The sequence below is a fragment of the Benincasa hispida genome, chromosome 4, assembly GCF_009727055.1.
Source record: "Benincasa hispida cultivar B227 chromosome 4, ASM972705v1, whole genome shotgun sequence".
Taxonomy (NCBI): domain Eukaryota; kingdom Viridiplantae; phylum Streptophyta; class Magnoliopsida; order Cucurbitales; family Cucurbitaceae; genus Benincasa; species Benincasa hispida.
In genome coordinates, this window is record NC_052352.1 from 28,279,450 (window position 1) to 28,295,876 (window position 16,427).

Here is a 16,427-nt window from a genome sequence, read left to right on the forward strand (position 1 = left end):
TTTTAATTATAAATTATATTTATAATTAACTATATACAATAATGTATCAATATACATTATACTTTATATTAATCATATTAATATAATTAATACATTTAATTCCCTTAAATAATTTGAACAATTCAAATTATTCCAAAAACAAGTATTCCTTGTTTTATGCTTATAGTTTGGGTTCATTTCAACGGCAACGCGAATGAAATGCTAATGGTAAATATGTAGTGTTTAATGAAACGACATATCCTTTGCGAATAACCAATAGTCCCTCTATCTTCTTCCCTCAAATCATGCATCCCTTAAAGTGTATATATATAACTACCATTTTGTAATTTCACACTTCTTTTTGACAAAAAAAGAAAATGTGGTCTGATACTAACAATAGTTTCAACTCATATGTGTACCCATCGGCCCCTTAGTGGTCAAGTTCAGAACCAAAGAGCCCACCAACCATTACAACCACACCAAAGTCGTCCATGGATGACTCTTCATATTCTGCTACACGCGAGGGACTGAAAGCTCAGACATGGAGTCCCCCCAGTCTATCACTCACTTTATCTCCAAAAGGGTCAACTCCTTCACAATCAAGTGTGAACAAGCTTTCCCCCCATGAGGCATCTCTTAGCTCCATCAACGACCCTCCACCAGAAGGCCGAATTGAGGAGAACAAAGAGAAGAAGAGTGAAACAGAGGCAGGTAAGAAACGTCGTCGTGCTAATGAAGGACCTAATGACAGGAAGAAGGTGACCATGAAGAAGAAGAACAATGCTCGATGTGTACTAGTGATCCTCTCCAGTGATTCAGAGTAGGATATATTCTGTTTTCTTCTTCTTTTTTGTTATTGTGTTTTGGAGACCCACCCCCACCATGAAAAAATCTTTTGAAAAAAAAAATGAAAGCCTATATATTTTGTATGTTTGCATATGATCATCTTGCCAAATTCCTTAACAAATGAACATTTACGTAGTGATAGTGAACAAATGCATGCAAAATATGAAGATGAATAACAGGAACGATAAACTAAAAATTTATCGATACAGTTTTCAATTTTATTTATCGATAGACCGAAAACCCTAGAAATTGGATGAACTATAAAAGTCACCCAGGCCACTCACCGTTACCGATCAACTCAAGTAATACAATAACAATTGATGATGTGTAAGGGAAAAATTTGGAAACCCAGATAAAATTATCGACAAAAAGGGTGTGGGTCCCACTCAATATTCAAACAAAATTTGATTGATCGCTCTATGCTCGTCATTCAGATTACATTACTTCATTACGGATTTTCAACTGAATCCACCTGTCAGTACGAATGCGGAACGCCGATAAATATTGATGAACGTAAAAAAAAAAAATAAAAAAAAGTCCGATTTTCTAAATTACTTTTCAGTTATTACAATACATCTTCCATAAACATGGTCCTGGATCAAGAGATGTATAACATATGTACTTTCATGATGGGTCCATAAGGCACACTCGTGCTTGTTCCAATTTTAAGTTGGATTGGATTATGATTTTTTTTCCTACAATAAAAGCAAGTAAACGTTTTTAATAGTGGAGCTAGGTTATGTAAGCAAAATAAATAGCATATTGATATAATTTAAATTTTATTATAATATTTTTATTTAAAATTTTATAAGATTTTAATTTCAATTATTTTTGTTTAATTTAGATTATTTGATAAAAGTTTTTTTAAAAAATAGTTGTCATAAAAACTTGAATCAATTAAATTTTGAAAATAGTTGTGACAAAATATATTAATATAGAATGATGTTTTTATAACATAATTATTTGAGGATATGCATATGCAATTGAATTTGAGATGAACTTGTTGAAATTTATTGTGTCCTTTTTACTTTAATTCTCTAATTTTATTCAGTTGCTAGTAATTACATAGACCCTTGTAATAGAAGTAATATTGAAGTTTCACTGAAATTCTATGTATGTAAATAATGATAAAATTTTCATTAATATATGTCTCCCTCTAATCTCTATCATATATATATATATATATCCACACACACTAAGGGTATAAAATAAAATATTAAAAAATGAACCAATATCATATTATTATAGACATGGAAAAGGGTTAAAACCTTACTCTACATTAGACTGGTCACAAAATTAATTATAGAAAAGTTTGAAGAATTCTATAATTTTCATGGTCAACCTGATAATTTTTCTCTCTTTTTTTCCCTCTTTTTTCTTTTTTGGAACATTATTTTACAGATGTAGGGTAGCCATTTAATATCAGAAACACTGATCGATTAAAAAAAAACATTATTTGGAAAAAATATTAACCATTTTTTTGTTTGGTAAAAGATTTAAATTAAATATGTCAAAATCACTTTTAAAAACACATTAATTTCACATTGATTTTAAAAGTAGTGTTCTTCTAACTTTTAGATTCTTCTAAAATCATATCGAATTTTTAATTAATATTTAGTTTTCAATTTGACACTTTAAAAAGAATATTTATTTTATATCTTTAGCTATTTTTCAGCTAATCAAATCTATTTTTTTTTTCATGAATTATATGCATCATTTTTTCGAAAAAGAATGTTATATTCATTTTTTAAATAAAATTATTTTTCTTAATATTTAAAAATTAATCTATAACAAACAAAATTCATCATACTAAACAATTATGTAAAATCTTAAATTACAGATATATATATATATAAAAGTCTATTATAGTTATTATATCTAAAATAACACTCGAACCTACTTTTTCAAGTTTGAGCAGAAATTTACCAAACACTATTTTACTTCTTTTCACAGCTAATTTTTCTAAAAGCATAGCTGCCAACAATTATTTTAAAGCTATAGCAATCCCAAATGGAGTCTTAGCCATCTAATAATCATAGCCAACCTAAGGATATAGTTTGACCAGCTATAACACTAATCAACCTAAATATAACTCAACTAATTAAAACATTATATCATCAATTTAAAAGACCAACATCTTTGGTGTCTGGGTTGAAGATTACTCTCCATAGAGTGATATGGTGTATCTAGTGATTTGATATCTTTTTAGTTCTTGTTTTTCGTTGTATTACTAAAAATAAATAAATAGCCAAGATTTGAATGCTCAATTTATTGAAATTAAAAAAATAAAAAAAAAATTGTAGGAGAAAAATCAATCATTAACATTTAGAATAGTAATATATTTGTCCTATCCATCGAGTTATGTTCGAGTTGGTCATTCTAATTAAAGTTTAACTGGTTATAACATTACGTAAATATAATAATAATGAGATGTTCAAATTCCAAATCTCACATTATTAAAATTGTTGATACCAAAATTTGAACAACCGAAGAAAATATACATGACCTTCACATGGCAACAATGTTGGATTTGTAATTCAAGGAATAGTGACTTGCAAGACAAGGAGAATTTGGGTATAAATATGGTACTTATCACAAACTAGCGTTTTCCCTCTCCTCTTAATTAAGATTTATACTATGGGTGCATGAATTGCCCGCTCTCAGGCCAATGCCGAGGGTAACTTCTCATGTGCCTGAGCTCGAGGCTCATCTAGCCCAAGGCTCATTTGAGCTTTAGAAATGTATTTTAATCTCAAATTTTGTCTTTTATCTATTCTATATCTAATTTTTCTTGAGTCCAAATCTACCCATAACAAAAATTAAAGGGAAAAAAATTCACTCAAACAAAAAGAATTAAAATTAAGAAAGATTTACACAGATGGAAAAAATGTCAAATTATTTACAGAAATAGTAAAAGAAAAATATTGATAGATTTATTTTAGCATCTATCATATAGTATTAAAATAGACTTAGACATTGATAAAAAAGAATTAAATTTTACTATTTTTATATAAATAATTTCCTTTATTTTTTTATTTTAAAAATTTTTCATAAATGAACCACAATGAAAAATAATGGGTGGTGAAGATACTATGATTTGTTTTCTTTTGTTACACACCTTTTAACCTCTATCTTTTCCTTAGAGAAAAATAAATGAATATATAAATAAAAATGTTAGTGAAATTCGTACAATAAATAAGCTTTTAATAAAGGTTTTGGATTAATTGTCCGCAAATCAAGGACCAATAACACGTACAATTGCCTCCCCCATTCCCCCCCTCCTTTATTTCTGAGTCCAAATCAAGACAAAAAAAGATCATTCATTTTCATTTTTTTTAAAATTTATTTTATCCGCATATGAAAATTCCTTTTACTATTTTAATTAATTAGTTTCGATTTAAATACTATTTTGAATTGCTTTTGATTTTGATCCATTTTAATTCTTATTCTTCCAAAATATTCATTTGATACTTATATTCTTAATTTTTATTCATTTTATTTTCAAAATATTTATTCACTTAATTACATATTTAATCCCTATGATTTAGAAAATTTTTAAATTTAGTTCATTTTAAAAATTAGAATTTAATTCTTTTAATTTAATAAAAACTCATAAATAGTCTCTATGATTTGACAAAATTCTTATACATAGTCTCTACTATAGGGACTATTTAGAAGTGTTTGATCAAACTGTAGAATAAAATTCTAATTATAAACTATAGAGACTAAATTCTAACTTTCTCTAGAGTATTGTGACTAAATTTGAAAATTTTGTCTTTATACTTTAATAGTGACCATTTTGATCCATTCAGATTCATTTTTAAGGATTAAAATAGTCATCTTTCGAGGTTTAAAGACTAAAATAAAAAGAAAAAAAAAGTGCAGGGATCAAATTAAAATAATTAATTTATTGTTAATTATATATAAGCACGCCATCTTTTCCTCTTGGACCCACCACTCACTTTAAAAATCCAAGTGCATGATTATTTATATGGACTTTTCATCTCCCATATCCCCATAAATTTAAAACCCTAGCCTTTTACAACCACATTTCAAACCCTCTTTTCTTTTTTTTACTAAAAATATAATTTTGTTTTTCAATTTTTTATACTTTTCATGTTGATTAAATCGTAAATTTCAGTTCTAAACTTTTAGATTTGTGCTCAATAAGTTTTTAATAAGTATGGATATTTTAATATATCTTTAAACTTTCGAATTATTTTCTTCTTTATCATTTCATAATTTTTTTTATTTTATTTCTAATAGGTATTTGAATTATTTGATTTTTTCTTTTTCTTTTCCTAAAAAAAGCGATACAAATGTTTTTACTAGGGAATTAGAAAGTTTAAGTCTCACTTGGTAACAATTTTGACCATGTTTGATAATTATTTGATTTTTTGTTTTTTTAAAAAAAAAAATTAAGTTTATAGACACTACTTCCACCTCCAAATTACTTCATTTGTTATATACTAAAAAAAAAAGATAGCTTTTAAAAAACTTGGAGAGAAAATAGACTCTATTTTAAAAAATGGTTTAAAACCTATTTTGATCCCTAAACTTTTTAAAAAATGCTTACTTTAGTCCCTACTATTAAAATTATGTTAGCTATTAAGCAAAATGATGAGATGATTTGTATTTTTAGATGATTAAACTGTCAAATAAGTTAGTTATGTAAAAAATATAGGGATTCATGATTTAGATGATAAAGCAATTTTCTATAGAACTCAAAAGTCCTTTTGCATTTAAGATTTTGGTCTTTTAATACTTTATCGCATCTGCTTGCTTCACAGCTCCAACTATAGAGAAAAAATTTTGTGATTTTAACAATTAAATTGAGTTTCTCAAAAAAAAAAAAAAACAATAGAAGAAAATATATGTAGATTCAACGATCATGAAAATATGCCCCAACAGTAGAGACCAAATTTTGTGATTTTAATGTTTTTTTTTTAAAAAAAAAAAAAAAAAAACTGATTGTAATGATTAGGACCTTGAGCTTTGATGAAAGTCTAATATTTGAGTAGATGGATTTGCATATGAAAATGGCCAAGTGAATGAAGTAGATTTAGTTTTTCTGCCCTTCCAAAAATGAAACATGACTTAAAATATTTCTCTAATTCACCTGTGAGGTTGTATATATAATTGTTTTTCAAAATCTAAATGAAGTTGTGAAAATTATATTTAAAAAAAAAGTAGTAGTTTTTAGAAAAATCTTTTTATTTTCAAAATTTGGAAAAGAATTCAAATATTTATTGAAGGATAGAACCATGGTAAAAAGAGACAGAAAACAAACATTATTTTAAAGAAAAGAAAATCAAGATCCCATTTGAAATTTTGTTTTTGAAAACTAAACCTATAAAAATTATTTCTTAACGTAGACTTGTTTCACAGATATTGTCATGGGATTTCTTACATTTAATACATGTGTTGTTTCACAGTATTTCACTTTTTAAAATACGGGATATTATTATTCAAGGAACTTTAAAATTCGTTAATACCCTTCATACTTGTGGTGTTTTTATATGGAAAATTAATAAAGTCTAGTTAATTAATAAATTAATATCAATTAACTATTACTATTAAATTAATTAATTATTAAATATAAATATATTATTTAAATTTAGTAAATTTCAAGTAATTAAATTATCATTGAGGGACTGTTTGGGGCACTGAGCTGAAATATTATGTCTTAAGTTCATATGTCTATTGAATTCATATATCTGTGGAGTTCATATGTTTGTGCTTAGGGTGCAAAGTTGAATTCATATGTTTGGGATATTTGGTGCAGTTTTTTGAACGGTAAATAATATGTTTTGATAATTACTATTTTTGTTTGAATTTTTTTATTCAATAATTCCACTCATCTTTGTTTGAATAAAATATGAATTCCATTTTTTTAAAAAAATAAAGTTCTTCTTTCTTTCTTTCTTTCTTTTTAGGTAATGAATAACAATTAATCCACCATATTTCGAGCAGAAATATGGTTAAAAAAATAAGAAACCAAAGAGAAATTTAAACTTTTTATTCCTATTTTTTCTCTATGAATTTCATCATCATCTTCTTTTTTATTCTTCTTCATGTTGTTGCTCTATTTTGACATGAACTTGTTTTTAAATTGAATCTCCCATCATATTAGCAGCCAATAAAATGCCACCACATTTCTTCAACAATTTTACTTTCAATTTCTCCAAATTTAAAAGATCATCAGAAAACAAATCTTCATTTTTTTTAATTAATTTTTACTAGAAAATGTTATAGGAAAACAAATTTCACTTTATAGTTTTTTTTTATATGTTACAACGTACTTTTTTTTAAATATTCTTAACATTTATTTGATAGGTGAATTCAATTGAATAAAAATATATTATACAAATTTCTCTTCATATCATTATTGTAGACAAAATACTATTATTTATATAATCAACAACACTACAACATATTTTAACAGTCGTCAGTCTTATAATAGTCGAAAGTGATTTTCGAAGTTGACTATTCGAAGATAATTTTCACTAGAGTTTGTAGTAGGAGATGGTTGTCGGAGACTAAAGTTGGCCACATGAAGGTGGTATTAGATCGGAGTTTGTCGTCGAAGGTGGTTTATAGAGCTTGGAGTTGATTTCACGAAGGTGGTCGTCGAAGTTGCTTAGCAAAGACGATTTTTGCCGAAGTTTGTAGTCATAGGTGGTTATTGGAGCCCAAAGTTGGTCTCATGAAGGTGGTATTAGAGTTGGTTGTCGGAGTTTGTCGTTGGAGGTGGTTGTTGAAGCCTGGAGTTGGTCATCAGAATTGCTCACTCGAAGGTGATCATTGAAGGTGATTTTGATTAGAGTTTGTAGTCGGAGGTGGTTATCGAAACCCAAAATTGGTTCCATGAAGGTGACATTGGAGTTGGTTGTCGAAGTTTATCGTAGGAGGGGGTTGTCGAAGCCTGAAGTCGGTCGTTAGAGTTGCTCGCTCGAAGGTGGTCATCGAAGTTAATCATCGAAGGTGGTTTTCGTCAAAGTTAATAGTCAGAAGTGGTTTTCGAAGCCTACAAAGGTGGTTGCTGGAGTTGGTCATTGGAGTTTATTATAGAAGGTGGTTGTTGGAGCTTGAAATTTATCATCGAAGTTGGCTATGCAAAGGTGGTTGTCGGAGTTGGGTCACTGGAGTTATCATCGAAGGTGGTTGTCGAAGCCCAAAATTGGTCGTCGGAGTTGTCATCGAAGGTCATTGTTGGAGCTCGAAGTTGGTTCCCAGAGTGTGACAGCGATAGTCACGAGACCAATGGGTAGAGCCATTGAAAATATTGGAAAAAGTGAGAGAGTGAATTGATAAAATATACCAACTCAACTCCACCAACACTTAAAATTGGTGGGTCAAACATTGAGTTGGTATATTATATCAACTAATCAACTCATGTTGGTGAGTCAAACAACCCTTGATATTTTATGTTATCTTATCTTTAACTATTTATTATAAAATTTTATTATTAATTATTAATATTTTTATTAAATAAATAAAGTAATTTAACTACTGTTTAATTAAAGAATATTCATTTACTGGTATTTTAGGTGATTAGATAATTGATCAATATAAAATTATATAAAATTATTAAATTTATTTATGACTAGATTAGTTGTTGTCTTACATTTGATTAGATAATTATTTAGTTTTAGTTTCTATATACAAAATTGATAAATCAAACACACCCATTTACAAATCCAAATACATATTTAAATTCTAAATATTTAATATTCATTCCGGTTCGATGCCACGTCGTCGATAGCTCAAGGGTGTGACCGACGATGCTATGATTGAACCAAAAACAAACTTTTTCACATCTTGATAGGAATCTGTTTATCTTTTTTCTATAGATTTACAGGGCCGTTTTGTGTGGTTACATTTATTTAGATCGATCTCATCTTGACAGCCAACAAGAGCGTAACTCAATTGGCGTAGTGTTCATATTATCAACTTCGAGGTTACGATCTTTAAGTGTTAGTTTTTTAAAGAAATAAAGAACAATTTTCAAAACAAGAAACTAAATAATAATCAAATAGGTCTAAATAGCTATCAAAGAGTACTTAAGTTTCATAAAGTAGAAGAGCTAAATTCTTAGAAATAGGATGAATATTAAATTAAGGATTTCATAATGTTATTGGGACCTTAACATATGCTTTTTTTTCCCCCTTTTGTTTAAAGGCTTGGGCTAAATTGTTCCCACCTTTTAATATAGGGATGCAACCAAATGATCTTAAACTTGCTTTCACATCAATTTCCCACTGACATTTCTCATTTTTGTCTTCAATCATATGCCCATTTCTTTTGTTTATAAATTATAAATTATTAATGTCTCCCTTCCCAACTTTTACTTTTCATGTCTACATTTTTTAAGAGCTCATTCCATTAGGGTTAAGTTTAAAGTTTTTTTTTTTTTTTAAATGATAAATATAGGTTAGCTAAATATTTTAATTTTGGTAATGTAAAAGAATTATGATTGGGAGTAGAGATGAAAACTACTATTTTTTGTAGAACTCGTATACGACGTTCACGATTTCTTCTCCAAGCTATGTAGAAGAGCCAAACAAGTAGAAGTGAGTATTAATTGGGGAAAAACAACGTTGTAGGGGAACACAAGACATCTTAAACCAACCTGTTCTGATACCATCTTAAATCACCGATTGATCAAAATACTTAAACTTACGATTAAAGGTAAATTTAATTATATATCATCTAACCGTGTACTCATGTCATCTAAAGAACCAACTATTCTTTAGAAACGAAATAATTCATCAAGAAAAATGATTGTTTTTGCCAGCCTTATTAATCCATTTGGTAGCTTTTGTGTAATTGATTTCATGTGGATTCAATAATTAAATTAGATATTATTAGTGACTGTCCAACTTAATGACCTTCTCTGGCCCTAAGTTTCAATTGAGGATTAAATATATTTAGGATGAACTTGGTGCTTTTTAGGTTCAACATATCCATGTAAGAAGTTTATTATTTTTTTTTCCCAACAAATAGGTGGAGCTAGAGACTTAAATTTCTACCTTTTTGGTCAAAATATATGTCTACTCTAATTGATTTTTTTTAAAAAAATTGCCCAATAAAATTTCCTCTCTTATAAATTCTCTGTGTTGTGAAGAATGAAGAATACTCTACCAACTTTTCAAATTTTAAAAAGAAAAAAAAAATTGATAGAAAACAACCACTTAATTATCATATTACTTGAACCTATATATAAGCATGATCTTTATATATTTTATATAGTGGACTATATGAGAAATAGGAGTGTTCACAATTTGATTCGAGTTGGAAACCAAATTGAAATCAAAACGCATGTTTAGACAAAATCAAATCAAACTATCTAAACTAGCTATAGAAACTAAAATTTCAATTTAATTCGATTTGATTCGGTTTAGTTTTTACATTTTGATTGTACACCCGTTGAAAAACAGTTTCTCTTGTTAGGTTATACAAAATAGACAATAGTAACTAAAAATTTTATTGTGAAATCAAATTAGATACCTTTCCCTTTTTGGTTGATTGGCATTGTGTGGCCAAGATGGAAAGTAGTTAAGCTTTGAAGATATGACTTTCCTCTCTTGTTCTATTGATGTGGTGATTAAGAGGTGCCTCTAATTTCATTTTTAAAATTATTTTCTAATTTCAAATTATTTTGAAATGTGTGAAGAGAAGGTGGTACATAAAAGTGACCATCATAATATCGCGTTACTATGTTTTAAATATTTTATTTAATTCAAAAAATATATATATCATACCATTGTTGAAAAATGAGATTTTAACTAGCATGTTTGGACCGTAATAATAACATGAGTCTTGTCTTATTTGATAATAATTTGAGTTTAAGGTAAAGTAAAGTTTAAAAAGGGGTGAAAATTATATATTTTTGTACCAAATTACATCTTTTTAGGCATATGCTTTTTACGTCATGAGCAAAAATTTAAATTCCAATGGTTGGATTTCATAATTCCAATAATCATTATGTAGAAAACATATTTGATTAACAATGGTACTATAGATATATTTACTTAAAAATAAATAAATAAATAATAACAATGATGGTATATATATTACCTATTTAAATTAAATTGAGCTACTTTAATTTTTTTAAAAAACTACCTTTATAGTCTCAAATTTTGAAGAATAAATATATTTAGTTCATAAATTTTCAAAATGTATTTTTATAGTCCTCGAATTTTTAAAAATAGGTATGTCTGGTCCCTAAATTTTTAAAATGTACATTTTTAGTCCCCGAGATTGTAATAATAGATTTAAAAAGTTCCTAAAGTAGTTTCTTTTATTATTTTAAATAAATATATGACCTATTGAATTAGAAAATTAATCTTAGAGAGAATAGATCATTATATATATATATATATATATATATATATATATTTCTCCATATTTAAAATAATAATTACTTATAAATCTTTTAAATCTATTCTAAACTTGAAATTCAATCGTTTGGATTACAAGTTAATCCGAGAAAGGTAATAATCCTACTAAATATTAATATTGGATTATTAAAAAAAAAAAAGTAATTGTATGATTATTCATATTCTAGGTCTTTTTTATTTTCATCGAAATGAGCTTAGTTTAACTGACATAAAGATATATGTGTTAACGATGAAGAAGTCTGGAGTCGACTTAGTTCAATTAACATAAAAATATGTGTTAACGATTAAGAAGTTTGAAGTTGAATCCTCTTCGACTCTATATATTGTACTATTTTTTTCGTTTGGATTAAGTGAAATTTAAATCAAATTTCTAAAACTAGAGTGGGTGTAACACAATGACATGTAGTTTTTTTTTTTTTTTTTTTAAGGTTAAAGGTTGAAATTTGAGGTAGAATGTTAAAATTTATAAAACATTAATTTAAGACAATTATCTCATTTGCTTTTGAAGGTGGAAATGTTTATATATCTTTGGTTAAAATTTGGGTGACCCACATTTTCAATGATTTGATTTGAGATGTCCCACAAAATTTAAAGTTACAAAAATGTAAAATATGTGGTGTGACTTGTGAGTCTAGAGACAAAATGCCCCAAAAAAATAACTAGGATTTGTGGTGTTAGTAGGGAAAACATCTGCAGAAGATCATTATAGCCCACACTTTAAAAACATGCAATTCTACATTTGGTTATCAAATATTTTTTAATTATATAGGAGGCATAAAGTCTAGACTACATCTAATTATTTACCAAATTCTTTTATCTTATATCTCCAAGATCTTTTGACACATCGTCCTATTTCTCCATTTCACTTCTTTTTTTTTGGAATTATCAAACTATCACACCAAGTTCATAGGAAAATGAATATAGAATATTGGAGAATTTATTTTAGTTCGAATAGTTGTTAGATCTAACCATTGATTTTTGAGATACTAATTAATTAATATTTTATTTACTGAATAATGTTCAGACTGATAACGGAGATAAAAGCGATAATACATATATAATACATAATATTGTCGTTAATTTAGGTATATATACAACAGAAAGTTTTAATTACAAATCATTAAAACCAATCTAATAGTCACTCTCCATCAACAAAACACAAGTTATTTTGAAATTTCTAATTCCACCACTTGCTCAATAATCTTGGTCTAACAAACCCCATTAATTAGAAAGATAAAAGAAAAAAAGAAAAAAGAAAAGTGGATCCAAAAGCTGCACAATAACCATAGTTCCCTTCTTCTTCCAATCTCAACAAATTAAACACCATTAGAGATTGAATTTCTTCTCTTAATGCTATCAATATCAGTAGATTCATAAACAGGCAAGCCATGGGTGTAATAATCCAAATCATAAATTTGTAACTCAAACAAATCAGAGCTTGAATCTGTTTCTCCACCATCATCATCTTCTTCATGATTATGATCATCAATAATATTATTAATTTCATGATCATATTTCCTTAACTTTTTCTTCATTTCTTCACCTACCAAATTTTTTTCAACCCAAACCCTATCTTTCTCTGAAGAACAATTATTATTATTACTCAAGTTCTTCTTCTTGATCTTTTGTAATTTCTCCACAACCCCTTCATCTTTCCTTATTCTCTTATCATCCATGGTAGGTTTCTGCAAAGCCTCTGCTGATTTTACAAGCCGGTTGAATTTTGAAAATGACAATAGCTCCTTGTAGCTCTTTGTCGGAGTTTGAACGTGCGGAGGCGGCGTTCTAAAACCTAATTGCGTTAAGAATATAAATAAATGACTAAATATATATATCGTATATATGTGATACGTAAATTATACATTTGAGTTAGGTTGATTCGGGGTTTACCTGAGTTATTATTTCCAGGAGAAGAAGAATAGATAAACTTTGCATCAGTTGCCACGGCATTCGAGGTTCGAAAATGGCTGATGCTAATTCTTCTCTTCGACGTTCGACTTTCGTCCTCGTCCATGTCGTCCATGGATTGCGCGAAATGTTTCGATTTCTTCTTCTTGGAACTTGAATGGCTGAAAAGAGAGTTCAGAAAGCTTGCCAATCTCCCACCAGGAGAGCTTGGTTGCTTGTACTTTTTTTCCTTTGTAACTTGCTTTTCAACACTATATGAATTATGTTGGGGGAAATGTTGGGGAAGATTAAGAATGTTCTTCACCTATGTTGGAAAATATGAATATATAAAAAAGGTTAAATTTATAAACGAATTCATGTAATGTGATTTCCATAATCTAAGATTGATTACCATTTATTACGTCACAACAAAAGAGAGAATTTAATTATAATGTCGAGAATGTAAATTAAAATAAAAGATTATAGCTTAAACTTTTGGGTTAAGTGGTGATTTAATAAAACCTGCATGTCTAAGCTGATTCTCCCTTTGATCCATCCTTTATCTTTCTTCTTCACTTTTGGAGTAAACTTTGCACCGAAACTATTCGTGGAAGCAGAAGTTTCATTGTAATCGGAGAAGTATCGAGCAGCTTCGAACACCTCGAGCTCCTTGGAAGCTCTCCTATGGTGGAACATCTTCTTATTGATCATGTCTGAGCTTGAGAGAGACATGGCAGCTTTGTTATTCCTTTAAAGTAAGTGATACCCAGTGAGGCTTGTTCAGCAAAACATGGTGTAAAAAGTTATATATAGATATATGGAGAAGGAACAAAAGGGGAGGATCTTGGGAGATATTGGAATTGAAATAGGATTATTATTGTTATTGAAGAGAGTGAGAAATGGAAATGGAATTAAGAGGAAGACCCACATGAAAATGAAAGGGAATTGTGCTTTAGGAGGCATATAGTTGAAAGTGGGGAAGGGGGAAAAGAACAGCCTTCCCTTTGCCCTTATACATGAAATAATGGTCAAATTGAGAAAATTTTAGTTCAAGGTTTTAAAATTTGTTGAGAGCTTTGCTATATATATACACCTTGGATTCTATTTAGTGGGACTGCCTTTCTTTTAAGTGGGGTTTGTAAGCTTATAAGAATATATATACACACACATACCTACTTTGAATGTTTGAAATCTTAATTAAAATGTAAAAGTATATAGATAGAACTGACCACTAAGTGACAAAAGATTTTAAACAAGCTTATACAATCTAACCAAGCAAACATCTTTATAGCAAAAAAGTGTGATTATATTAAGATTATGTAATGACTTTAATTACTAATAAGATGCCTCTAACATTATTATTATTATATATTGTGACTCCCAATAATACATCATGAATGCTACCAATCTGTTCTAATTTCCATCGAACAAAGGGAGTCACATATTTTGTTGAAAAATCTCCAACTAGATTCTTTCATATATACAAAAAAGAAAAAATAGCAAATCTAGCTAGGGGTATTAGGCCTACAAAACAAAGACTTATAGGGAATTGAATATGTAAAAGGGAAACATGGGAAAGAACACACGATGGTAATGTTTGTTGTAGAGAGCATGGGGGAAATTGGATGTCTTTAATGAAAACGAAAGTTTGTGTGTGTTTTTGTTGGGTAACTAATCTTTGACTCATAAAATTAGGGTGGCCCCACTCATATTTTGTTGTTCCTCTTTAGTGGGTTTTGTTTGGCTATGTGTGACTTCCTTTTTTTTTAGTATTCTTCCTTATGAATTTCATTAGGGATTATTTGGATTTGGATTTGGATTTTCCCCCCCCAAACAACCCCTTAAAACCCTAGAGTGCCCTACCATATGCCCTTGCCCATCCATACAATTGTGTATATAATATCCATCTCAACCTCCAAGATATTATTCTTAGATATTATTTGGAGATATTAATCTTATTATTGTTGATCTCAACATGTAAATCTAAGCATAGCCTCAACTGTATGAATGCGTACTCGAGGTTAAATCCCCCATCCCACATACTATCAAAATACGTAGTTCGATATAATTAAAGTGTATTTATTTACTGTTTCTCAAGTCTCACTATTAAATATTATTATTTGATCGTCCATCCTATATTGCTCAACTATATTTTGAGATTTAATTTATTTCATTCTAGTCTCTATACTTTTAAATCTTTAAAATAGTCCTTAATATTGTTAGTTTGAAGTTAACTTTTATCATAATTAGTTAAATAACAACATTTATGCAAGAATATATTTCAAAAAATTTTGTTACAACACACGTATATAAAAGTTTTTCATTTAAAAAAAAGAAATAAAAAACACTAAATTTTAGATTTATTGAAAGTTACTAAGACGACCAAAATGATATACGTTTAAGTTTAAAAATACGTATGACAATAGAGGTACAATATAAAAATAATTATTTCCACAATCTAATTTGAGTGCATAAGTATACTCTAAATGATGTCTAGCATTCATAAGCATGACCTATATAAACAAAGGCGCTTTCTTCACATCCTCAATATTGTTCATGGAGTAAGGTTTCCTCACTTGTTGCAACTTTTAAAATGATCATTATTCTTTTGGGCCTTTGTTCATCAAGGGTTGGAAACCCAAAAACTTGCTTCTCATGTTTATTGGGCTAAGCTTTCCAAATGGATTTTCAAAAGAGGCCTAGACAAACATAAATCATAGCCTTCTATGGATCTTGCTTCCTTTACCTTATTTAAGGAGCCAAAATACGTCAGCTCATAAAGACTTCTTTCTTTCAAGTTTATAAGTTAGAACTTTATAGTTGGTAGTTTTTTCTAATTTGGTTTTAAGTATATAACTTCTTTGTTCTTTTTCTTTTTACTAAAATTATAGAGTGAGTGATATTCTACAAGAATATGACATCTCACAACTCAAGTTCAACTATGGCGCGATATTCAAAAACCTACAACTTTTAGGAAGGAGTAGGAACTTGTTTAGATTCTCACGTTGAAAAGTCAACGGATTTCACACTCAAAACATATAACCCATTTGATGGATTACTTCTGTCATTGTCAATTGATTTTGAAATTGATCTTCATATTATCTAAGGAGTCATATGTTTCTTGGAGTTCAAGATTCCTATAGAAAGGATATGTGGATTACCGCGTTTGTTTTTGTGATAATGTAAGATGTTCTACCATCTGAAAATTCCTAAGCATCTCGAGAGTTTTGGATGTCCTCCTAAAATATGGGTTTTCTGGATTTTTATGTTGAGGACTTCCCATTATTTACTTTTTTACCCTTTTTTCATATA

General features: G+C 28.5%; 1 protein-coding gene and 1 non-coding gene across 2 annotated transcripts; one reads left to right on the top strand and one right to left on the bottom strand.

Moving 5' to 3' along the window:
* The first annotated feature begins 8,566 nt into the window (after positions 1-8,566).
* On the top strand, positions 8,567-8,709 carry LOC120076933. Its single transcript, XR_005481680.1, has one exon. It is a non-coding gene; the product is annotated as a small nucleolar RNA snoR2/U65 (small nucleolar RNA).
* A 3,599-nt stretch (positions 8,710-12,308) lies between these two features.
* LOC120076608 (protein BIG GRAIN 1-like E) lies at positions 12,309-14,110 on the bottom strand. The gene is made up of 3 exons (XM_039030485.1): positions 13,638-14,110; positions 13,119-13,440; positions 12,309-13,020 (listed from the first exon to the last, which is right to left on the bottom strand). The coding sequence occupies exons 1-3, from the start codon at positions 13,845-13,847 to the stop codon at positions 12,545-12,547; spliced, it is 1,008 nt and encodes a 335-aa protein (XP_038886413.1). The 5' UTR covers positions 13,848-14,110; the 3' UTR covers positions 12,309-12,544.
* Between the last annotated feature and the right edge of the window lie 2,317 nt (positions 14,111-16,427).

Coding starts and splice junctions, on each gene's coding strand:
- LOC120076608 (XM_039030485.1), bottom strand. CDS start 13,847: ATGTCTCTCTCAAGCTCAGACATGATCAATAAGAAGATGTTCCACCAT. Junction 13,441..13,637: donor GAATCAGCTTAGACATGCAG/GTTTTATTAAAT, acceptor TTTCCAACATAG/GTGAAGAACATTCTTAATCT. Junction 13,021..13,118: donor TCCTGGAAATAATAACTCAG/GTAAACCCCGAA, acceptor TAACGCAATTAG/GTTTTAGAACGCCGCCTCCG.